Consider the following 26,014-nt stretch of genomic DNA (forward strand, 5'->3'; position numbering starts at 1 on the left):
AAAAGATAAGCAAATCCACAGTTTTAATCTCGTGAGAGAAGTATGTGTTAGACTGGAAATCAGTGTAATAAATCTTAATTTCTGCACAATAAACATGTCAAGGATGACGAGGTTGTAATGAAGTTTGCAACTTCGGGTAACATAGGGAAAACGTAACGTGAAGTTAGGAATACCCCATCTGACTGTTAACACCCACGTCCATGATCCATGATATTTGTCACAAAGAAGACAACAATACTACAAAGAGATAATCATATGTTTTTTTATTTTAGTGAAGAGATAAAATGGCAGTGCTTGGAAAAGTAAACACTGCCTCCGCACTGACTAACCAAGTCAATAATAAAAATAAATTAACAACAAATAGATTAAAATATTCACATGATTATGAAGTATTTCACCTCTGCACCCCCACTTCCCCAAGGTGAGAGGAGCTTTACAGCTTGTTCGTACCAGTGAAAATAACATTCCCTGTCAATATCACTTAACTGCATAAGTGGTCAACTTAAATAATTTACAATTGGAGTTTAGGCACAGTAGTTCTTTGGAGTGGTTGTTGGGACTGCCTTTTTGGCCATTTGGAGTCCTGCAGTGTTTATCTGCAAGCATACAAATTAAGCACTGTTCGCTGGTGAATAGATCTGAGATCAGCAGGTTATCTAATTTGCCAGTTGCCTAACAGCACCTTTGGTTGGCATTATCTCTGTCACAGCTCCCTTTTATGGGAACTCCAGACAGTTGGTCAGGTGGCAGCATCATGCTCCTTATATACCCATCTCCTTGACTGACAGGAATCTTCCATTCTGATACCTAAGTTTGGTGGTGTGGAACTGGGAGCAATTTCTACTGTGGGCCAAGATGGCTGACACCAGCATCTCCAATAATGCAGTATTCCTTTAGAGCTGAGACTGTAACTAACCGAGCTGTGGCCGGCACTGTGACTGCTGATATCACTGGATTTACTGACCATGCCCTGCAACTGTTTCACCAACTTCCTTCAGTAAAAGCTTTCCAAATCTGAGTCTCACCAAATGGTGGGAAACCCACAGAATCCAGTGGAACATTGATTTTGCACCCTCCCAATATTAACTATTGATTTCAATGGAGAGTAAAACTGGTTATAAAATTAACATTGCGCTTAATTTGACTAGCAGGATAGGTTAAAATGGCTCCCAGTGGATGGAGTGTAAAATTAACATTCTGCCTGGTCATGTGGGTTTCCCACCCAGCAAGACCTTTACAACATCAGACAGAGGAGACATTTATCTTATTAACCTGAACTGATTAACCCTCCCTCAATGCTGCCTTCCAAACCTGTGATTTCCACCACCTAGAAAGAGAAGGGTAGGAGAGCCATGGGAATGCCATTACCTATATATTCCCCTCCAAACCATGCATCACCCTGACTAGGAACTATATCGCCATTCCTTCACTGTTGCTGGGTCAAAGTCCTGTAACTGTCTTCCTACACCACATGAACTGTAGTGGTCACCTTCTCAAAAGTAATTAGGGCTGGGCAATAAATGCTAACCTAGCCAGTGACGCCCACATCCCATGAAAGAATTTTTTAAAAGTGCTGGCAGGATGTCAGAAGAGATCCTGACTTGATGACACCATTCATTCATGTTTTGTTACATGAAATCTCTGTTCACAAATACAGTAGTTGCTGTTGGGGAAAAGAGAAATTTCAAACTACTAGTTCTATTTGTTGTGAAAATGTTAGGAATTGGTAAATGTAGCCTCAGTGATACACACTGTGGTCTTGTTCTGTCTTGCAGCCATGCACTGCTCTGATGCCATGAGAAGCTATCCTTGATATCCCAATGTCCCCCAGTCATTAATACACATGACATAGATTCTTACTGGTTATATATCTCGCCAAACTCATAAATCCAGTTAAATAGCAATCAATTCAACTATCTCAGTGTTTGTACATGTCTATTTGCAACCACCATCTGCTGACCGCAATCTTTATTTGATATAACCAGCAAATTATGCATCTTTATTTTCAACTCTGTGGGGCGAATTTTCCCGTCTTGCCCACCGCAGGAATCGGAATGGGCGAAGGGCAGACCATGGAGAGGTCCGTTGACCTTGGGTGGGATTTTCCGGTTTCAGGGCGAGTGAGGCTGGAAAAACCCACCCATAATCTTTTATAAAAATCATTTATTAAATAATTTACTATTGCATTTTGTAAACCATGACAGCTCAAGCACTAATCGCTAGTCATATAAAAATGCAGCACCTTTGGATAATCACCTTTTTTTCCTATATTTCAATAAATTTGCAATAGCAAAATGCTAAACTAGAAATTCTGAATGTGAATTGAGTTTTGTCCACTATTGTTACTTTAAATAGATTTAGCATATATAAACAACCTTCCACAAAGTCATGCTGACTTTCTCTTGGTACCCCTGTTTCTCTAGGTGTTTAATTATTAATTCCTTTAGGATGTCACTAATGTTTTACCCATGACAAATGGCAGCTTCTTTGCCTTGTAGTTATCTTTACATCCCAATTCCAAAAATATATAAATTGAGTTAGTTGATGAAATATTACCCAATAAATGCATCCCACCCACCAGGTTTTTGACTACAGGCCTTTGCACTGCAGTGAAGATTAAAAAGAGAACTACAGAAACTGCCCCAGCAGATATATTTTGGAGTAAAACAAGTCTTCACTCTAACCAAATTGGATTTCATCCTCATAAAGCGACAATAAGAGTAGGATGGCCCAGCCGACAAGTAATCCCACATTTTGGATAAGGAATAGAATCCAGGGACTTTTGCTTTTTGCTCGCATCAACTCTGGAAGCTAAAGAAAAAGGGAAATTAAATGAGAGCTGTTTTCTAAAACATGGTATTGCCTCTATGGCTAACATAGTTATACCGTGCACTGCCAGTGGAAAGGACTGATTTAAGGGTTGAATAACCTTTCTTCCTTTGTAGTAGAGGCGGGCACGATTTTGTCTTTTAAAAAGCATTTAGACAGTTGCATGGCTAAGATGAGTATAGAAGAATATGGGCCATTGCAGGCAATTGGAACTAGCTTAGGCCTTTAAAAAAAGGGTGGCATGGACAAGTTGGGCCAAAGGGCTTGTTTCCATGCTGTAAACCTCTATGACTCTATCATAGAATCCCTGCTGTGCAGAGGGAGGCCGTTCGACACGTTGAGTCTCCACTGACTCTCTGAAAGAGCACTTTACTATCCGCGTCGTCCCCCCCATTTTTATATTGCTTAAATATAAACATTTCTTTGCCAGTGCATGCACTTTTTGTTATCATATTTCTTAATTGCTGTATGTCATGATTTTTGTAAGACTCAGTGACACCTGGGCACCTTATATTGTAAACATTAAAAACCTTCTGCCAACAATAGGTGTCTCTGTTATTTCCTCCAGGACAGGGTTTACTTTTCTTGCAGGATATGGTTTAATCCTGCCCTATCGTGCTGTTCTTCCACAGCCTGCCATTAGCTCCCTAACACATTAGCTGATTCCCCTCCTCTTCCATTGTATGGCCATTTAATATTGTTTCTTTCCCACTACTTTTACAATTCCAGCCTATTGTGGTCCTATCCTTAGTCTTCCAGTGCCTTGCTTTGATTTTGCCTTCGACCATACTAGACATGTGAGTAATAGTAATGTAGAAAATGAGGTCCTTAAAAGCAGGGTAAAAGGTTGGAGAGGGAACTAGAGGGAATTCAGTGAGAACGGAAGACATCATAGCAAAAAGTAGGAGATCAGACCAAAGAAAGAGAACCATGAAGGAGAGAAAGCAATATGAGAGATAGAAAACACAAGAGAGATGAGGGATGGAATATGAGGATATAGGGAACAATTAATGGAAATAGTAGTTTTGCTAGAAGAATTTGAGAGAGAACTGTAGGAGAGAAAAGCATTGATGCAAAACATGGAGGAGATGAGGAATGGAGACACAAAATATCATGAATCATGGAGGAGAGGGCAAAGAGAGAGAGGATTCAGAAGAAGAATAAACATGGGAGGACTGAAAAGCTGACCAGTTCAGAGGAACTTTAGGACGGGACCTGATTGAGGTGTACAAAATTATGAGGGACATAGATTGGGTCGATAGGAAGAAACCTTTCTCCTTAGTGGAGAGGTCGATAGCCATGGGCAGGAGATTTAGAGGGAACTTAAGGAAAAGCCTTTTCAACCAGAGGGTAATGGGAATCTGGAACTCACTACCTGAAAGGGTGGTAGAGTTGGAACCCTCAACATTTAAGAGGCATTTAGATGAGCACTTGAAATGCCATAGCATACAAGACTACAGAGCAAGAGCTGGAAAGTGGGATTAGACTAGATAGGCGCTTGATGGCTGGTGCAGACCAGCTGGAATGTAAAGAAGAAATCTGAAATTTCCACCACTATCGATCTGTTTTCAAACAGAAATTGTTGGGGGAAAACAATCTGCATTTTGAGTTTCACTCACTCTAAGGCATCACCTGGTAAAAGAGTATTCAGGCTACACAGGGTAATTTGTAGTGTATGCTGATTTACCAGATATTGACTGTGTCAGTTTTTGGTGTACATCTTTAATTACAATCTGTAATTCAAACATAAGCAGCAATAATCAAATAAAATGTTAGCAAGCAAAGATATATTTACCATATCTCCAAGTGCAACGTATAGGAAGAGTCCTGTTGCTACAGTAAATATCCATTGCTGTACTGCCTCATTTGTTGCAACTGCTAATGATATGTAGAGTCCAATAAAGGCAGTCAAGGCACTGCCAAAGTTCATGAGAACGGTTTTCTTCATAGAAAGACCAGAGTGCAACAAAACTGCAAAATCACCTGAAATATAAGGAGGACAAACTCATTATGGGAAACAGACAGTTTTCACTCTGTAGTGCGGTAGTGAGTGATATAGCATCCTGGATACTTATTTATGCATGTGCATATCAATATCGTTCATAACTCTTTAAATAATACAACATAACAGTAACATGTAAGCAAAACCTTGATGGCATAACAGTTTAGGCCTTTTCATTAAATACACAGGCACCTTGGGAACATCTCCCTGGTGTCCTAAATCTGATATTTTATTTCAGAATATGTCACTGAGAGGGTAAAAGAGATTAAGTGGCCAAAAAAAAATAGTTCAAGGCAAACAGAGGTGGTAAGGAAGAGAAAAAATGTGTCCAGTGGAGGAGGTTTTAAATGGAAAAAAAAGGATTACCACCAAATATCTCTTGTCCAAAAAGTAATGACTTCTGAGATTATGATCAGATTTTAATGTTTGCTTAAAATGTGTTACATCTCCAAGCACTCCCAGTTTTGACAATGGATCACAAACCTGAAACATTGGGTGAAATTTTCCCAAATAAAAGTGTCATAACGATGAGAGTAACAGAGTGGTCTTCACCGTTCTCTCAGTCACGATCCACATTGCACCGCAATCATCCTACACAGTCAATTTTTGGGAGAATGGTGAGTTGCGCTCCAGTACTGGAGGGGATGGTCAGAGACTAAACACATTAGTGATCCAGGTGTCAGAGCGCTTGGATGCTGTTTTGCAAGACGCCCCAATTTCTCAGTGCACTAGGAAACTCTCTCCCAAACCCTATGGATATCAGGAACCCCCTCCCCTTATCAACGGCATGTTTCCGTCTGGACTTCCTCCCTTCACCTGGTTTCCCCTGGGTGCTTTGGTTTCCTCCCAAAGTCCAAAGATATGCAGGTTCCGTTGATTGGCCATACTAAATTCCCCCTTAGTGTCAGGGGGATTAGCTGGGTAAATACGTAGGTTTGTGGGGACAGGTGGGATTGTTGTCTACGCAGGGTCAGTGGGCCAAACAGCCTCCTTTTGCACTATAAAGATTCAGTGATTCCCTGACATGGGTTGCTGGCATTGGGACCTTCCCAGTGGGACTCCTGCCTGGCCCCCGACATAACCCCCATCATCAGGACCCCCTTCATGCTCCACACCTACACAACCTTCTTCAAACTCCATTTCTGCATGACCCCTTACATGCTGCATCCCTGTTCAATCCCCCCTGCATAGCCCCTCCTGCACATAACCTCTTGCATAGCCCTCCCTGCCACAGCCCCCACTCAGGCTCCATCTTTACTCAGGCCCACTCTCTTGGCATTGCCTCACGCACACTGGCAATATCCAACTGACACTGCCAGAGTGTCCAGTGGCCACTGCTGGGGTGCCTTGTGGCCATTGCTGGATGCCAGGTGGTCATTAGTGGAGTGCCAACTGCCAGTGTGCCAGGTACGCAATGCCAGGTGGGCACAGCCCAGCCATGTCTCTGACAGCCTAGGGGGCTTCAACGGCCTCCAAGCCTCCCTCACCTGCTGGTGCGGTCATCACGCCTGGTCTCTGCTGATGTAGACCAGTAATGACTCACAACTTTCTCACACCGTACCCGAAGGTCGGAAGTTCCTGGGAACTGGTGTTGAGCAGGTAACGCCTATTTAAAAAATACTTTACGTATGCTATTCATCCTCACGCCCTTTCTGGGCGCAATCTGGTTCATGCCATTAGAAAGGGACCAGGATGAGTGCAAACTGTTCGATGCTGAGCAGTTTTTAGGCCCACAAACTATTTTTCACGATTTGCACCAGGCATGGCAAGGTCAGAAAATTGCCCCCATTATCTGTGTCTCTTGCTAAAGATGCTATCAAGCATTTTTAGTTCTTATTCCAAGAGAACTGTCCTGTTCTTCTGCAAATGAAATCCTTTACAGTTGCCTGAGATGCCTGATAGGACTGCTGCTTCGCACCTAAATGACGGTACTGCACTGGGAGCACAAACCTAAATAGCTGATACTACTGTACTAGAATGGCATTGTAGAAAAACAAAACAAGGACCATTCAAAATAATAGCAGTAATAGTAGAGTAACACAAACCAATTCAAAATGAGAGGGTCTAAAATATATAAATTAATTTTTAGTGCATTGGTTGGAAATTCCAACACTACTCATATTCAGCCGGAATATCATCATAGAATATTGTCTTAATTGCATGGATGTTCCTTGTGTGCTGGACAGCAAGTTATGTTATTTATTAATAATGATTCTTGGTAGCTGTTATTTATTGATTATTTTCAAGTTGCACTTGTCTGAATTTGTTGGGGATGTTCAGTTTAAAGTGGGAAGAAATGTTATGTATTAATATTGATTCTTGAAGTAGGACAGTTGAATGATTCTGAGGAGCATTATTTACCAGGTCCAGTTATTTCTGATAAGTGGTCTGTCCCTATGAAATGTATTGTTGTGTTTTAGATTTCTGTTTATTTCATGGAGAATTAGAACAATGGGGACCTCAATTTAACAATCAGAAGCTGCAACAGAGGAGTTTCTGGATAGGCAAAACCAGAACCAACAGAATGGCCTTTTTTATTCTGATTATCTTGTGATAATAGGATAATTCTTGTTAATAAAACCATACCCATTTCATGAGGAAGTTCATGGCATAAAACCGCAAGTGTTGTGGCAAGTCCTGCCTTCCAGGACACAGAGAAAGCGGCACCTAGAGCCAGCCCATCTGCAAAGTTATGGATACCATCACCAATCACGATCATATATGGAAGCACCCTCAAGCCTGTGGGAAAAGGAAAGTCAACATAAATCAAACATGCTATAATGATTTATTTAAACTGCATATTTATTCCAGTTGATTCATTATCCCTCTCAGTAACAGATTATTCCAACAGCTGGGAGATTGTAGCTGGGAGAGCTGGAGTCCTCGTGAACTAGGAAAAGTATACTATATGAAATCCAAATCTACAGACATGTTTTTGACCTCATTGTTTGAACAATAAAATACAAAAGCTAAGCTGCAGTCAAGAGCACAGGGCTGGGCAGCAATGGGCTTATTCAGATATTTGGTAAAAGACAGTGGTTGATCAAAAGGGATCGGACATTGACTGGTTGCTGTCATAGGACAATGGCAACACCAGGTTAAAGTCCAACAGGTTTATTTGGTATCAAATGCCACTAGCTTTGCCCCTTTGACAGGTGAGTGGGGAGTTCTGATCACAAACAGAGCATATAAAGGCACACACTCAGTTTACAGAATACTGATTAGAGTGTGAGTCTTTACAGCTAATCAAGTCTTAAAGGTGCAGACAATGTGAGTGGAGATAGCATTAACATAGGTTAAAGAGATGTGTATTATCTCAAGACAGGACAATAAGTGAGATGTTGCAAGCCCAGGCAAGTCATGGGGGTTACGAATAATGTGACATGAACCCAAGATCCTGGTTGAGACTGTCGTCATGTGTGCAGAACTTGGCTATCAGTTTCTGCTCAGCGACTCTGTGCTGTCGTATGTCGTGAAGGCCGCCTTGGAGAACGTTTATCCGAAGATCAGAGGCCGAATGCGCATTGCCGCTGAAGTGTTGGCCAACAGGAAGAGAACACTCTTGCCTGGTGATTATCATGGTCACTGTTCTCCTGAAGGCTGGGTAGTTTGCTGCAGACAATGGTCTGTTTGAGGTTGTACGGTTGTTTGAAGGCAAGAGGTGGGGGTGTGGGGATGGCCTTGGCGAGATGTTCGTCTTCATCAATGACATGTTGAAGACTCTGGAGAAGATGTCATAGCTTCTCCGCTTTGGGGAAGTACTGGACAACAAAGGGTACTCCGTCCACCATGTCCCGTGTTTGTCTTCTGAGGAGGTCAGTGCGGTTTTTCGCTGTGGCGCGTCGGAACTGTCGACCGATGAGTAGACTGCCATATCCTGTTCTTATGAGGGCATCTTTCAGCGCCTGCAGGTGTCTGTTGTGATCCTCCTCATCTGAGCAGATCCCATGTATATGGAGGGCTTGCTCATAGGGGATGGCTTCTTTTACATGTTTAGGGTGGAAGCATCGTGAGGTTATCCGTGGGCTTGCAGTACAGTGAGGTGCTGAGGTAACCGTCCTTAATGGAGATGCATGTGTCCAAGAATGTAACCAATTCCAGAGAATAGCCCATGGTGAGTCTGATGGTAGGATGGAATTTGTTGATGTTATCATATAGTTGTTTCAGTGATTGTCCACCATGAGTCCAAAGGAAGAAAATGTCATCGATTTTTTTTCTAGTGTATAGCATTGGTTGAAGGTCCTGTGCAGTGAAGAAGTCTTCTTCGAGCCTGTGCATGAAGGTGTTGGCATATTGAGGTGCGAAGTTGGCCCCCATGGCTGTTCCGTGTGTCTGGATGAGGAACTGGTTGTTGAAGGTGAAGACGTTGTGGTCCAGGATGAAGCGGATGAGTTGTAAAATTGCATCTGGAAACTGGCAGTTTTCTCAAGTTTCCTGTTCTTGGTGTGCATGTAGATGGTGTAGTTCTGCATAACGTCCATCAGACCATTGTCCGCAGCAAACTGCCCAGCCTTAAGGAGAACAGTGACCACGACATCACACAACCCTGCCACAGCAACCTTTGAAAGACATGCTGGATCATCGACACGGATTCCATCATCTCACATGAGAACATCATCCACCAGGTACACAGTACACACTCTTGCAACTCGGCCAACGTTGTCCACCTGATACGCTGCAGGAAAGAATGCCCTGAGGCAAGGTACATTGGGGAGACCATGCAGACACTACTACAATGGATGAATGAACATCGCTCAACAATCACCAGGCAAGACTGTTCTCTTCCTGATGGCAAACACTTCAGTGGTCATGGGCATTTGGCTCTGATCTTCGGGTAAGCGTTCTCCAAAGCGGCCTTCACGACATACGACAGTGCAGAGTCGCTGAGCAGAGACTGATAGCCAAGTTCCGCACACATGAGGATGGTCTCAACCAGGATCTTGGGTTCATGTCACACTATTTGTAACCCCCATGACTTGCCTGGGCTTGCAACATCTCACTTACTGGCCTGTCTGGAGACAATACACATCACTTTAACCCATGCTTAATGCTATCTCCACTCACATTGTCTGCACCTTTAAGACTTGATTAGCTGTAAAGACTCGCATTCTTATCGGTATTCTGTAAACTGAGTGTGCACCTTTATGTGCTCTATTTGTGATCCGAACTCCCCGCTCACCTGACAAAGGGGCAAAGCCCTGAAAGCTAGTGGCGTTTGCTACCAAATAAACCTGTTGGACTTTAACTTGGTGTTGTGAGACTTCTTACTGTGTTTACCGCAATCCAACGCAGGCATCTCCACATATAGGACAATGGCACCAGGGAACTGCCATTATCTGTCATTGGCTAATGCAATTGAAAGACTGATTATCCTATGCAATAGTACAAGAAACATGCCATTGATATTATTCAGTTATAATACAACTCAAGCCAGCATTGTGGACAATGGTACTGGAAACTGGCCATTTTAACTATGGTTGGCTCCCCTCAAGGAGAGGAATAGGTATTACAAGTCTTCATCAACCTTGGAGCCAGGTGCTGTTGCTGTGTTGCAGGAGAATTGTTTAAACAGTGTGAGTGTTGGTCATATTCACCCAGGCTATTTTTCTATGGATTAATTTGTTATTTTGACCAGTTGAAAATGATCAGCTAATGCTGGTTAATGTGTGGAATAAACTAAGAAGTGCTAACTGCTGAATATTGGGACAGTATAAAGATCAGGAAATATGTTTGATACGTTCTGAGTTGAATCATTATAAAAAGAAGAGCATAATCAGAATGTGGTTACTGCAGTCAGGAGAAGGGTCAGGAATGGCCATCATGATTCAGGACTTAAAACACTGGACAGACAAACCATGTTGGGGATTATAAGTCTTCCAAAACAAATCTGAGAGTAACTTCATGTTGGCTAAAGGTGGATTGCGGTCAACTCACAGGTTCAGTCAGGAACTGAAGGTGCTAATTTCAGCCAGCTGCAGGGGGAGTTGAACTGGAGTATTTGCATCAATTTGGGTGAACTTTAGTAAAAAGTCGTTTTTTTGTGAGCTTGTGATCTGTCAGTCAAACCACAGGGCATTTTGTGCTGAGGGCAGATTATTTTTTCTGTGGGTGTTTCTGTGTTACTTTAACCAGTTGAGGAGTTATGTGCTGGGGATATTAGTGGGTACAATAAAGCAACACATTTATGGTTGAAGCAATTTGGGTCTGTGTACTTATTATTCTTCATAAATTCTAAAGTCTAAGAATTACTTGTAAGGAACCTCTTACAATGGTCAGATAAACATTCAGAGGATTCTTGTAGGATTTTAAAGGTGAGTGGGTAAACGTTTCCTCAGTATCATAGTGTTTTTTGCACAAGTTAGAGAATTGGGGTAAATAATGCAACGCAGGTTGGGTTATAAAATGTTTCACATAGCTCAGCAAACATGCACATGTACAGAGCATAGAGAATGGACAAGTTGAACCAAACAGCATGCTTTTATGTTGTAATCTATATGTAATTCTATATAATGGCTGGACTGCCTAATATTAAAATCACTACAACATTTCAAGTTAGAAATGTCTGAAATTTGTTATATATTTAAGTGGTTGCATGATCGCTTTGAGAGCTGGTCACATGATTTGGTGGTGTATTGGAGTATTTCACAGGCTCTTTTTAGGTTCAATTTTTACTCTGCATAGCCAACAGCTCCTACAATAAATCCGTTGTTATTTTGAATGTATGTGTGCAAACCAATTCCTTTTCTTAAAACTCACAACCCCTAACATAGTTAAGACATTACAAAATTGATTAAAACAAATACCCCAAATTTCCTAAACTTTATTCTTCTGTCTCACTATAACTTTATGTGAATTCTGGTGTTGATGCAGCAACGTAATGGTTAAAAAAAGGCCAGGAAAACCATATTCATTCAAATTCAAAATGTTGTCAATCTGACAACAGGAGATTTTTCCATTCTTTATACAATTTAAGAAATCTAACCTTTGTTGGGATGTTGATAGGAATCAGCTTCCAGGGACGCTTCAGATGTCGTCTAAAAATAGAAACAGTAATGAGTGGTTAATATCTCATTGGAATACAAGGAAAAGAGAAAAACATATAAACTTAAAAATTGAAAATGAGAAAGTTACAAGTAAAGAAAGGAGGAAGAATAGATTGAGACAAGTAGATGGGAGAGAATTATCTTCATGATAGAATTCCAATAAGATCCAATTTTACCTGTCCCTTCTTATCTGACCCATAATACGATTCACCCTTCCACGTTGGGATATGTTAGCTCAGCAAGTATCTAGAAGCTAGTACAGGAGTGAATATCTTTAGCAGGGATACCACAACACCAGTAGAGGCTGAAACCAAGTCCTTCAGCACTTTCTGAAGGAAAGAAGGTGCCTGCAAGACTCTATCCCTCTATTTGGTAAACTAGGAAGCTTCCACTATCTAAATTCTAGCCTGACCAACAGCATTCTCACTGATATGTATGAATAAAGGGGAACCAGTAGGTGTATTCATTTAGATCCAAAAGGCATTTCATGTAAAAGGATAACTACAGAAGAGTTCCTGGTATTGAATAATATCTTAGCATGAATAGAGGATTGATGACAGGAAACAGAGAGTCAGGATAAATGGTCATTTTCAGGTTGATAAACTTGCTAGTCAGGCAGTGGACTCAACTATTTACAACCCATGTTATTTTTTACTGACAATACAAAGATAGATGGGAAAGCAAATTGTAAGGATTGCCAAAATAGTCTGCAAAGGGTTAGAGGTGAATGAAGTTAATGAGCAAAGATTTGACAGATGGAGTCTGTAGGAAAATGTGAAATTATCCACTTTAGGAGAAAGACTAGGAAAGCAAAATATAACTGAAATAAAGAATGCTGTGGTACAGAGGGAGCTGAGTTCCTTTATGCATGAGTCATAACAAGTCAGCATGCAGGTTCAGCAAACAATGAGGAACATAAGTGGAATGCTTACCTTTACTGCAAAGGGAGTGGAGTATAAAGATTGAGAATCTTGTTCAATTGCACAGGGTGTCGATAAGAACACACTTAGAGTACAATGTTCAGATGTCGTCTCCTTACTTATGAAGGGATATAGAACCTTCAGAGAAGGTTCACTAGGTTGATTCATGGGAGAAAGGGATTGTCTTATGTGGAAAGGTTGAACAGATTGAGTCTGTACTCACTGGAGTTTCGAAGAATGAAAGGCAATCTTATTGAAACATAAGATTCTGAGGGGGCTTGACTGGGCGGATGCTGAGAAGCTGTTTCCTCTTGTGGGAAATCTGGAACTGGGGGCACAATTTAAAAATAAGTAATCTCCCAATTAAGACAGATGAGGAGGAATTTCTTCTCAGAGGGTCATTAATCTTTGTATTTCTCCAGCCCAAACAGCAGTGGAGACTGGTCATTGAATGTATGATGTGGAGATGCAGGTGTTGGACAGGGGTAAGCACAGTAAGAAGTCTCACAACACCAGGTTAAACTCCAACAGGTTTATTTGGTAACATAAGCTTTTGGAGTGTCACTCTTTCTTCAGGTGTCACTCCTTCTTCCTCAGCTGAAAGAATGACGATCCGAAAGCTTGTGCTACCAAATAAATGTGTTGGACTTTAACTTGGTGTTGTGAGACTTCTTACTGTCATTGAATATACCCAGGCTTGATTTAGACAAAGTGATCTACAGGGGAGTCAGGGATTATACAGGGGTGAAGGGAGGAGGAGTGGGTGGGCTGGAAGGTTGGTAGATGGGTAGTAGGGTTGAGGCCATGATCAGATTGTTAATGTTTATTTTGTTTATCAGTCACAAGTAAGGCTTACAGTAACACTACAATGAAGTTACTGTGAAATTCCGTTCGTTGCCACAGTCTGGCACTTGTTTGGGTCAATGCACCTAACCAGGACGTCTTTCAGAATGTGGGAGGAAACTGGAGCACCCAGAGGAAACCCACACAGATATGGGAAGAATGTGCAAACTCCACACAGACAGTGATCCAAGCTGGGAATTGAACCCAGGTTCCTAGCTCTGTGAAGCAGCAATGCTAACCACTATGCTACCATGCCACCCTTATTGAATATTGAATGATGAAGGAGGCTTGAGGAACAGAGTGGCCAACCCCAAACTCTGATTTCTCTTGTCTGATTCGAGGAGGACAAATTATCCCAAGTGAGTGAAAGAGAAGGAAAACAGTGGGGAGATGGAAAGTCACTGGCTAGTCCCTTGTGCAACACTTACCAGTTCCATCTGGGATGTTGTTTGCTTTTCCTTCTGTTTTCTCTTTTGCCCTTCTTTATATGCCTCAAGAGCCAGCACATGATCACAGTGATGGTCGTCATGTTCATCCTACAACCAGATACAGAACACCATGAATTTAACACCGTGGTATTGTGCACTACGTACATTGTTTGAACTCAGGGAGTTCCATAACGCCAGATCCTCAGGATTACTATTATTCATTTCCTATTGCTATCAAATCATTTATAGCATTGCCTTCTTCTTGCTGCAGTCAACTAGTTTACAAACCTAAGGTAGCATCAGTAAATAACCACTTGCTGGTGTGACACGTCCTGTCCTGTTTCAGCTGTGTTGGGACCACACTTGGCAAGTCTTCACCATTTAATTAGGTTTCTCAGTAAGCAAAATACAAAGTGCTATTCAGTTATCTCTTCAAGATTTGATTTCAATATATATGTGTGCTTACAGGGAAGGTTTCTCCTTATGACACAAGAAACAGATGTCCAGAGGCACATGAACCAGGGATATCTTGTCTAGTATGAAGAATTGGTACTTATTAATTAGCAATCGAGGTCAAATCTTGGTAGAGTGCTGCAGATTTCACTATTTTGCTCTGTGGGAGCAGTAGCATTGTGGAATTTTACTGGAGCAATGTATAAGGAATCCACAGGCTCAAAAGAATGTTCTGGAGATGAGGTCAAAGCTTGGCATGGCAGATGGGAAAATTTAGTAGTTTTCTATTCCCAACTTATTAATTAATCAAATCTATCATTAATTATGGTAATGAAACTTAATGGTTGAAAACCCATCTGATTCACTAATGTGAAGGAAATCTGCTCTTCTGACCAGTGTGGCCTGAATATCATTCCATACCTACAGAAGTGTGGTTCACTCTTAACGGCCGTTGAAATGGTCTAATAAACTGCAACAGAAAGTTAAGAGATTTCGAGTGCTTAAAGCTTGTGTGATAGATATGTTCAATGTCGATTTGATTGACGTATTTATAGGGTTGTAAGAACACCTTTTATTTTTAATAGCTTATTTCTTATGATAGAGCAACCTGCTAGATCTCTGCAGAGACCAGTGGAGAGTCATAGGCATTGTTGTGACATTGAGGTCACATCTCAACCAGACCCAGGAATAAAGACAAGTTTCAGTTGCTAATAGACGTTAGTGCCTTTTTTACAAAATCTAAATAACTTTATAATCAATTTAATGATGCTGATATTTTATTTTGGGACGGTAGGATTTGAACATGTATCTTTTTTGTCCAGCACTATAACCACTTCATTACTGGAAGGATCTGCATCACAAATATGGAGCTAGATTTAACATTCCTGTATTCAGAGATGGTGATGGGGGAGAGACGGGAGGTGGGGAGGGAAGGGACATGTAAAAACCAATGGGCATTGTTCCCATTGCCTACCAGCCCTTGCTTGGATTTACCATTGCCCAAATGAGACCTTTTAATGGTCAATTACTACCTATCAAAAGCCTTATTCTGATCCCCCAGGATTAACCAGTGCCAAAAGAGGCCCATGCCAAGCATCAAGTCCACAGCTTTCTTTGTGTGGGCTGATGGTGGGCTGGGTGGGGTTTCTTCTTACTGGAATTCATGGGCTCATTGAAGGGTCCTCCAATGTCTAACTACCTTCTTGTAGGTTTCCTTTCCCTCCTGACAAATCTACTCTTGTGTGCATCTTCCTAAACACCCTTGCAGGGACTTGCCAACCTAGCCACAGTGAGGCCCCCAGACTTAGTTATGGTCATGGCGGTAGGCTCAGCATGCCTCCTTGTAGACTTCAGTGCAGGACTGGAAGTGGTCACCATCCTTGGTGGTAGTGCTGCTACTGGAGAGATGCTGGCCTCTCATTGCTTAGCAGCTATGTAAGGCAGGACTTCCTATTTCTGGGATGGGGGTGGAAATCAATTAAGGGCCAGTTGGCCAGTAAATGTGGGGAAGACATTGGGAACATGGATGGATTTCTCCACTCCCTCCCTCTCTCAGCCTTTAGTCAGGTGGACAGAGACCATGGCATGCCATTAAATTCCATGCACGGTGATTAACAAAATCAAAACTTATAAGAAGAAGCACGGATGGAGGTAATTTTCCACATTTAGTAGGGTATAGATGAATTATGATGGTAAGAGAGAACCTGAAGTTTTCAATTAATTACTATTGGTGGGTCATGGAAAGTTGAACTTTTTTTTTGATTATTTACATGTTATTAATCATCCCCTCTAATGATTCAAATAGCTGCAGTTGCTCACTCTGCAAATTGTTGAAAAGAGCAAGGCTGATGACTGATTTGGGCCTATACTTGTATACCTATTTATTTTTAAAGGATAAATACTTACCCCATCATCTTTTATGGATATGATGAATATTTTCTCCAACAGGAAGAAAACATAGATGCCTCCAAGAACAGCCAGTAGCTTCCAAATGTGGGTGGATGAATCATGTTCGTCATGATCACCTGTGTGACTGTGTAAGCCAAGAAACTAAAATAAAGATAGAAAGAGACTTTTCTTTAAATGTTATATTGAATTAGATTCCAAAGCACAGAAACAGGCCATTCAGCCCAACAGAAGTTTAATGCACACTTCCTCTTTATTAAATCCTATGAGGACATCCAGGCAATCCTATCGTGCAGTCAGTACCGTCTCTGCCTCTGAGCCAAAAGCTCTGGGTTCTAGTCCCACCCCCAGATTTGATGGCCAAGGAAGGTATGTTGTGTATCAATCTGCAAATCCTTCCAACAAAGACCAAAGGCAGGAAGTAAGAGCGGGCAAGATTCTTGGCCAGTCATGTTATGGGAATAATGTTGAAGCCATAGTCCTGTAGTTCACTATCCAAGGCTCCAGATCACAAGTTGCTACAGCAACTCAAACTCCCTGAGCAACCTGTAACACACCCTCAGCATATCATGGAATACCATAGGATCCTACAGTGCAGAAAGAGGCCATTCAACCCATTGCACTGACTCTCTGAAACAGCATCCCACTAAGACCTTCCCCTCCACTCTATCCCTGTAACACCGTGCATTTACCACAGTTAATCCTCCAAACCCACACACCTTTGGACACTAAGAGGCAATTTAGCATGGCCAATCCACCTAACTTGCACATCTTTGGACTTCTATTTTTAGTTCCCTCATATGCCCTTTTAGCTTTCCTTTAACTGCAATGATTCCGTACCAAAATCATGTTAACATTATTGCTGGCACTCTGCTCCATTTGTTCCTCCTCCTTTTCCTGAAATTATCCATTCATATTGCTTATAATCCTCTGTAACTTCACCCACTGATTTTTTTTCATGAATGGGCTCTGATAGTGAATATTGTCAGGTTATTCAACCATACCAAATCCCAAGCATTGATGCACTTAATGTCCACTATAACACATTTGCCAGCAGAGATCACTGAATCTGCCAGTGGTGCTATTACGTCCCACAGTTAGTGATTTCAAAATAACTGGTAAATTAACTGTGGCATTTTTCGTGAACAGTAGATTGTGTATTTTTACCTGTAATATGGCAGCGGAGTTGGGAAAAGCCTCAAAGTTAATACACATCTAAAATTGAAAATTACAGGCATCTGTTTTTATACGGGATTTCTGTTCTATAAGCTGATTAAACAGTGAACTGTCCTGGACCTGCTTCTGGCTAGGGCGGAGATCACTTCATATAAAAGGGAAATGGAAACAGAGAAAATAGGTGCAGGAATGTACCATTCGACACTTCAAGCCTGGCACCATCATTCAATATGATCATGGTTAATCATGCACTTTCAGTATCACACTCCCGATTTCTCTCCATACCCCTTGATTCGTTTAGCCGCAAGGGCTACTCCGGCTCGCTCTTGAACATATCTAATGAACTGGCCCCCGCAGCTTTCTGTGGTAGAGAATTCCAAATGTTCACAACTCTGTGAGTGAAGAAGTTCTTCCTCATCTCAGTCCTGAATGGCTTACCCTTTATTCTTAGACTGTGACTCTTAGTTCTGGACTTGCCCAACACCGGGAACATTCCTTCCACATCTAGCCTATCCAGTCCCATCAGGATTTTATGTGTTTCTCATTCTTCGAAATTCCAGTGAGTACAAGCCCAGTCAATTCAGTTTCCGGTATGTTATCCAGAGCATAACATTTATCAGGGCCAGAAGTTTTCTTTGCCTAAGATATCAGTGAAAAATTTTCCAGATTCTTTTTTCCCTTAGCTTGGCTTTCACATGGGGAAAAGTGTATTATATCTAGGAATGCACATAGCCTCACAGTACGTGAATGGACTAGTAGATCTTTTTCTGTCTGTTACTGTTTATAATAGTTACATGTTAAATAGTGACATAAAAATGTAATTCAAATAGTGACAACTAGAATTTAACTGACATTTTAAATTAAGTTTAATATTAGTATCATGAGGAGGTTTACATTCACACTGCAATGAAGTTACTGTGAAAATTCCCTTGTCGCTCCACAGCAGCACTTGTTCAGGTACGCTGAGGGAGAATTTAGCAAGGCCAATGCACCTAACCTGCACATCCTTGGACTGAGAGAGGAAACTGGAACAACTGGAGGAAACCCACACAGAGGAGTGCAGACTCCACACAGACAGTGACCCAAGCTAGAAACTGAACCCAGGTCCCTGGTGCTGTGAGGCAGCAGTACTAACCACAATGCCACCATGCCAACGCTAACATATAGGTAGCAACACTTTGCCATTTCTTTCATCCAGTCAAATAGGTTCCATGTAAATACAACTTAAGTGAAAATATTTTGTATATCACAAACAAAAAAGTGTTATGAGAAGAACAGTGTGCTTACCGAGGGTATGAGATGTAACACAGCATCACCTGTCAGTGACCCCACAGCCAGACTCACGAAGCCTTGTATGATATACTGATATGCATTTGTACAGGAGGTACAAAGCACGATCACAATCCCCAACAAGGCACAAAGACTCACAACCAACGTTGCAATCGATCCATAAATATATTCTGGAAAAAGGGAAGCATTTTAACAATAACTGATAAACAAATATTAATCATTTGTTGTACCTATTATTGAGGGTACAGTTCTTTACTTTGAAGATATTTTTGATCTCTCCACAGCATACGAAGGGGATTGAATATAAAAGTAGGGAGGTCTTGCTGCAGCTGTATAGGGCATTGGTGAGGCCGCAACTGGAGTACTGTGTGCATTTTTGGGCGCCGCACCTGCGCAAAGATATTTTGGCCTTGGAGGGAGTGCAGAGGAGGTTTACTAGGCTGATACCGGAGTTGAAAGGGTTGAGCTATGAGGAGAGGCTGAATAAACTGGGCTTGTACTCGTTAGAGTTTAGAAGAATGAGAGGAGATCTCATTGAAACGTATAAGATGATGAATGGGATGGATAGGATAGAGGTGGAAAGACTCTTCCCGCTCAAAAAAGACAATAGGACTAGGGGGCACAGCCTCAAGATAAAAGGGGGGCGGTTTAGAACGGAGTTGAGGAGGAACTTCTTCACTCAAAGGGTGGTGAATCTCTGGAATTCTCTGCCCGTTGAAGTGGTGGAGGCTGCCTCGCTAAATATTTTTAAGACGCGGGTTGATGGGTTTTTGATGGGAGAGGGGATTAAGGGTTATGGGGAGAGGTCGGGAAAGTGGAACTGAGCAGCGACAGATCAGCCATGATCTTATTGAATGGCGGGGCAGGCTCGAAGGGCTGGATGGCCTACTCCTGCTCCTATTTCTTATGTTCTTATGTTCTTATACACTACCCTCATACCAAATGAGCAGACCAAATACTCTTATGCCTCTGACTCACTCTGGATGAAAGTCAGTGGCAGCCAAAAGGGATCCTGGACTTTTCCAGTCTTGTACTTTCCTGGGCTACATGGCCTCACAACAATGCTGGAATCAGAATTACTTTTTTTTAGGATTTATCTTTGCTTTGAAAAATGAAAAAGAATAAAAAGAATGTACAGGTAATTGTGCATTTCAAAACTTCAGGATTTCCCAAAGCTTTTTACCGCTTCATGTGGTGTAGTAGTAATACAGTCCCTACAGTGCAGAAGGAGGTTATTCGGCCCATTAAGTCTGTACCAATCCCACCCAGGCCCTATCCCCATGACTCCATGCATTTACCCTAGCTAGTTCTCCTGATATGAAGGGACAGTTTAGCATGGCTAATCCTCCTAACCTGCACATCTTGTGGGAGGAAACCAGAGCACCCGGAGGAAACCCACGCAGAACTTTGAAACTCGTTGAAACAGACAATGATCCAAGCTGGAAATCGAATCCAGGTCATTGGCACTGTGATGCAGCAGTGCTAACTACTTTGCCACCGTGCTGCCGTTAATGCCATGGGATGAATAATCCAGAGATGGAACTTAAATTCAATTAATAAATCTGGAATATAAGCGTGTTTCAGTAATTGTGACCATGTTCCTATCATTGATTATCATAAATTAGAGGGAAATGCAGCAGCAAATTTGCAAGATTCGAAAAACAGCTCTGTGATAGTGACCAGATAGTTTTTAGGTGTTTGTTATAGAATGCAGGGGAGAACCTCCCTGCTCTTTTTTCAACATTGTGCTGTGAGCTATTTTATGTCCATCTGAAGAAGCATTGCTGTGGGTCTGGAGTCACATGTAGGCAAACTGGGTAACAGCAGATTTCCTTCCCTAAAGGACATTAGTGAACCAGATGTGATTTTAGGGCAAATAATAATCATTTCATGGTGATGATTACTAATACTATCTTTCGATTCCAGATTTTATTAAATGAATTTAGTATCTACCAGCTGCTGTGATGGGATTTGAACACGTGCCCAGAGCCTTTAAAGTTTAAACTTAAAGAAGTTGATTTATCAGTCACAAGTAAGGCTTACATTAATGAAGTTACTGTGATGAAGTTCATGCTGTAAAACCCTATGGGTGGAATTTTCCTGTCCCACCTGCCACAGGAATTGTAGCAAGTGGGACAGAAAATCCAGCGAACTATAAAAAGGTCCATTGACCTCGGGCAGGAATTTCCGGTCTTGTGATGAGCGTGGCCGTTCCAATCCATTCCAATGATCCCTTAAGCTAGACTACTGATTACTAGTCCAATTATTACTAGTCCACTATGCCACCGTTTCCCAGGCAGTCAGCTGGATCAACCATCCCCATATTCCCAACAGATGGGAAGGCTGCCAGCTGAATGCTTTCTTCACTGGCTACCATTCAGTGGTGGCACTGCTGAGTTGCCAACCCTGTGGTTGGGCCAACCACACTATGGAACTGGTGGTCATCCTACAGAAGACAATAAACTGCTGCTTATAAAAGCAAGAGAGTTAAAGTTCAAGTTTATTTATTAGTCACAAGTAGAACATAGAACATTACAGCGCAGTACAGGCCCTTCGGCCCTCGATGTTGCACCGACCAGTGGAACCAATCTAATGACCCTCTAACCTAAACTATTCCAATGTTATCCATATGCCTATCCACTGACCAGTTGAAGTTGGCGAGTCCACAACTGCTGCAGGCAGGGCATTCCACGCCCTTACTACCCTCTGAGTAAAGAACCTACCTCTGACATCCGTCCTATAATTACCACAGCTTAATTTAAAGCTATGTCCCCTCGTGTTAGCCATCACCATCCGAGGAAAAAGGCTCTCATTATCCACCCTATCTAACCCTCTGATCATCTTGTATGCCTCAATTAGGTCACCTTTCAACCTTCTTCTTTCTAACGAAAACAACCTCAAGTCCCTCAGCCTTTCCTCATAAGACCTTCCCACCATACCAGGCAACATCGTGGTAAATCTCCTCTGCATCCTTTCCAATGCCTCCACATCCTTCTTATAATGCGGCAACCAGAACTGTACGCAATGCTCCAAGTGAGGCCGCACCAGAGTTTTGTACAGTTGCAACATGACCCCACGGCTCCAAAATTCAATCCCTCTACCAATAAAAGCTAACACACCGTACGCCTTCTTAACAACCTTATCAACCTGGGTGCCAACTTTCAGGGATCTATGCACATATACCCCGAGATCTCTCTGCTCGTCAACACTACCAAGACTCCTTCCATTAGCCCTATATTCTGTACTCCTGTTACTCTTACCAAAGTGAATCACTTCACACTTATTAAACTCGCATTAAACTCCTTTTGCTAGCTCTGCAGCTTATCTGTGTCCCTCTGCAAACTGTAACATCCATCCTCACTGTCTACAACTCCTCCGACTTTGGTGTCGTCAGCAAATTTACTAACCCATCCTTCTACACCCTCATCTAGGTCATTTATAAAAATGACAAACAGCAGTGGCCCCAAAACAGATCCCTGAGGTACACCACTTGTAACTGAACTCCAGGTTGAATATTTCCCATCAACCACCACCCTCTGTCTTCTATCAGCTAGCCAATTCCTGATCCAAACTGCTAAATCACCCTGAATCCCATGCATCTGCATTTTCTGCAGTAGCCTACCATGGGGAACCTTATCAAACGCTTTGCTAAAATCCATATACACCACGTCAACTGCCTTACCCTTATCCACCTCTTTGGCCACCTTTTCAAAAAACTAGAAAAGGTTTGTGAGGTACGACCTACCCTTCACAAAACCGTGTCGACTACCCCTAATCAATTTATTTCCCTCTAGATGTTTATAAATCCTTTCCCTTATAATTCTTTCCAAACTTTGCCTTATGAAGTTAGGTTGAGGGAGCTGGGACTCTTTTCCCTGGAGAGACGAAGGTTGAGAGGTGACCTGATAGAAGTTTACAAAATGTTGAGAGGAATAGATAGGGTGGACTCTCAGAGGCTATTTCCCCGGGTTGAAATGGTTGCTACGAGAGGACACAGATTTAAGGTGCAAGGAGGGAAGTTCAGAAGTGATGTTTGGGGTAAGTTTTTCACTCAGAGGGTGGTGAGTGAATGGAATCGGCTGCCGTCAGTGGTGGTGGAGGCGAACTCGCTGGGGTCTTTTAAAAGACTTCTGGATGAGTATATGGGGTTTAATGAGATTGAGGGTTATAGATAGGTCTGTAGGTTGGTAGGTGTTGATGTGATTGGCGCAACTCGTGGGCCGAAGGGCCTGTTTGTGCTGTAGTGTTCTATGTTCTAACAGAAGTAAGGCTCACTGGTCTATAATTCCCAGGATGGTCTCTACTCCCCTCCTTGAACAAGGGGACAACATTTGCTATCCTCCAGTCTTCTGGCACTATACCTGTAGCCAATGACGACATGAGTCGGTGTAGTCTTACATTTACACTGCAGTTACTGTGAAAATCCCCTAGTCGCTGCACTCCAATGCCTGTTCAAGTACACTGAGGGAGAATTTAGCATGGCCAATGCACCTAATCCGCACATCTTTGGATTGTGGGAGGAAACCGGATCACCTGGAGGAAACCCACGCAGACATGGGGAGGAAGAATGTGCAAACTCCACACGGACACTGACCAAAGCCAGGAATCAAACCCAGGTCCTTGGCGCTGTGAGGCAGCTGTGTTAAGCACTGTGCCACCATGTTGCCCTTAGATAGTCCTACCAGTGCTACTAACATGCACTTCCAGCCACTATCAAGGCTCCTACCGTTTTTGGGAGAAACATTTCTCTATGGGGTAAATTTTCCAGATCAGGAATTGTCACAGCGGGATGGAAAATTTGGCGGGCCATTTAAAGGTCCACCTACATCGAGTGGGAATTTCTGGCCTTGGGGCAGGCGTGACTGGAAAATCCTGCCTAGTGTCTCATTTGAATGATGTTACCCCTGGCAGTGCAGTACCTCCTCAGTACTACTTAGGGTGGCATGGTAGCATAGTGGTTAGCACTGCTGCTTCACAGCTCCAGGGACCTGGGTTCGATTCCCGGCTTGGATCGCTGTCTGTGTGGAATTTGCACATTCTCCTCGTGTCTGCGTGGGTTTCCTCCCACAGTCCAAAGATGTGTGGGTTAGGTTAATTGGCCATGCTTAAATTGCCCCTTAATGTCCTGAGATGTTTAGGTTTGAGGGATTAGTGGGTAAAATATGTAGAGATATGGGGGTAGGGCCTGGTTGGGATTGTAGTCAGTGCACACTCGATGGGCCGAATAGCCTCTTCCTGTAATGTACTGGGATGTGTGCCTACATTGTCAGCTCATGTCACTGGAGTAGGACTTGCTTCAGAGCCGAAAGAGCTACCTAGGAGCCCCAGCTGAGATCAAACAATCCAGTTTTATATTTACTATAGAACTGTATCAGCAATTGCTGCAGATACACATCACATGCTGGAGAACCTTACTTTCTGCAGTGGTCAGCTGAAATTTATTTTGTTCTGCGACTTGGTTGCTTCTGGTGCAGGCCTGGCTCAGAAGTTGCTGGATCAATGCAGGACTGAGCTGAACAAAGTCACTACGAGAAATCGTGGAATCGATTGGAATCTGATGGATCTTCATTATTTCACTGGAGCTAAAGCATTTCTATAAAACGCAAGAGAAAAAAGAACATGGGTAGTTAGACAATGTTCTAACATGTCGGTCCTCATTCTAAATTGGCCTTACAGGCTTCCCACATTCATTTCATTTCAGCAAGTTTGCAGAGAGCAATCTTAGGTAGCAAGCCAGTAAAGAAGGATGTTTTCACGTCAGGTGAATACAAATTGTCATTCAGTCATACAGAACTTGGGTTTTGTGGAAAAAGGAGAAATATTGCCATAGCTTTTCATCTTGGCGCATCACGACAGATGAAGAATACCAAATTTCAAAGGGAACAATACTTTATACATGAGAAAAGGCTGATTGATTGGCAAGCCGACTCTGTTCAAGGAATGTCCATGGAGATTGCAATAGGGAACTCTTGTCTCCCACACTTTTTGGCAGTTTTGCATCTTGTGTGAGAAGTATGAGATGAAAAGCTTTGACAGTATGTCACTTTTCAGCAATACACAGGTGACAACCGTAAGAAAATAGAAGTTCACCATTCAGCCCGTTGAACCTCTTCTGCCATTCAGTTAGCTCAGGGATGATCAGTATTTTAATTCGACTACACCAGTTTGATTCCCTTGCATAACATTAACCTGTCTATTGAAGCCTGGACATTTCCCAATAGCCAAGGTACCAACAACTTTCATAGAATCATAGAGGTTTACAGCATGGAAACAGGCTCAACTTGTCCATGCTGCCACTTTTTTTAACCCCTAAGCTAGCCCCAATTGCCCACATCCTTCTATACCCATCTTATCTAAGTAACTCTGCTCTGTTCCTACCGCCTCTGCTCCTACCTCTGGCAGTTTGCTCCAGGCACTCACTACCCTCTGGACCCTTTTGCATCTCTCCCCTCTCACCTTAAACTCATGCCCTCTAGTTTTAGACTCTCCTACCTTTAGGAAAAGATATTGGCTATCTCGCTGCTCCATGCCCTTCATTATTTTGTAGCCCTTTATAAGATCAGCCCCAAGCCTTTTTTCCAGAGGAAAAAGACCCAGCCTATTCGGCCTCACCTTATAACTCAAACCATCAAGTCCTGGTAGCATCCTAATAACTATTTTCTGCTCTCTTCCTAGTTTAATAATATCATTTCTATAATGGGGTGACCAGAACTATACACAGTATTCCAAGTGCGGCCTTACCAATGCCATGTACACCTTCAACAAGTTGTCCCAACTTTTGTATTCAATGTTCTGATCAATGAAACCTGACATACCGAATGCCTTCTTCAGCGCCCTGTCCACCCGTGAATCCACTTTCAAGGAGCTATGAACATGTACCTAGATCTCTTTGTTCTGTAACTCTCCCCAAAATTCTACCATTAACTGAGTAAGTCCTGCCCTGGTTCAGTCAACCAAAATGCACCATCTTGCATTTATCTAAATCAGGGATCTCCAACCTTTTCAGTACGAGGGTCACATCGTATATTTTACACATTTTCGGGGACCAAAGAAAAAAATTAGTTTTATAAATGAATGAATAAAATTTAAATGAATGAATAAGTTTTATTTGGATCACCTTTGTAA

General features: G+C 42.3%; 1 protein-coding gene across 2 annotated transcripts in view; it reads right to left on the minus strand.

Moving 5' to 3' along the window:
- Positions 1-246: 246 nt before the first annotated feature.
- The window catches only part of slc39a4 (solute carrier family 39 member 4), a 69,006-nt gene continuing 43,238 nt past the window's right edge, over positions 247-26,014 (minus strand). For both annotated transcript variants that reach the window (XM_080213940.1, XM_080213931.1), the window contains exons 5-12: positions 24,305-24,482; positions 18,887-19,059; positions 16,424-16,567; positions 14,066-14,173; positions 11,814-11,865; positions 7,418-7,570; positions 4,625-4,812; positions 247-2,811 (exon numbers count right to left, since the gene is read on the minus strand). In XM_080213940.1, coding sequence (XP_080070066.1) covers positions 2,680-2,811; positions 4,625-4,812; positions 7,418-7,570; positions 11,814-11,865; positions 14,066-14,173; positions 16,424-16,567; positions 18,887-19,059; positions 24,305-24,482 — 1,128 coding nt within the window. In that variant the 3' untranslated portion in view covers positions 247-2,679. The remainder of the gene's footprint in view (positions 2,812-4,624; positions 4,813-7,417; positions 7,571-11,813; positions 11,866-14,065; positions 14,174-16,423; positions 16,568-18,886; positions 19,060-24,304; positions 24,483-26,014) is intronic.

This window comes from Carcharhinus amblyrhynchos, chromosome 2, assembly GCF_965287045.1.
Source record: "Carcharhinus amblyrhynchos chromosome 2, sCarAmb.v2.hapA, whole genome shotgun sequence".
Classification (NCBI taxonomy): Eukaryota; Metazoa; Chordata; class Chondrichthyes; order Carcharhiniformes; family Carcharhinidae; genus Carcharhinus; species Carcharhinus amblyrhynchos.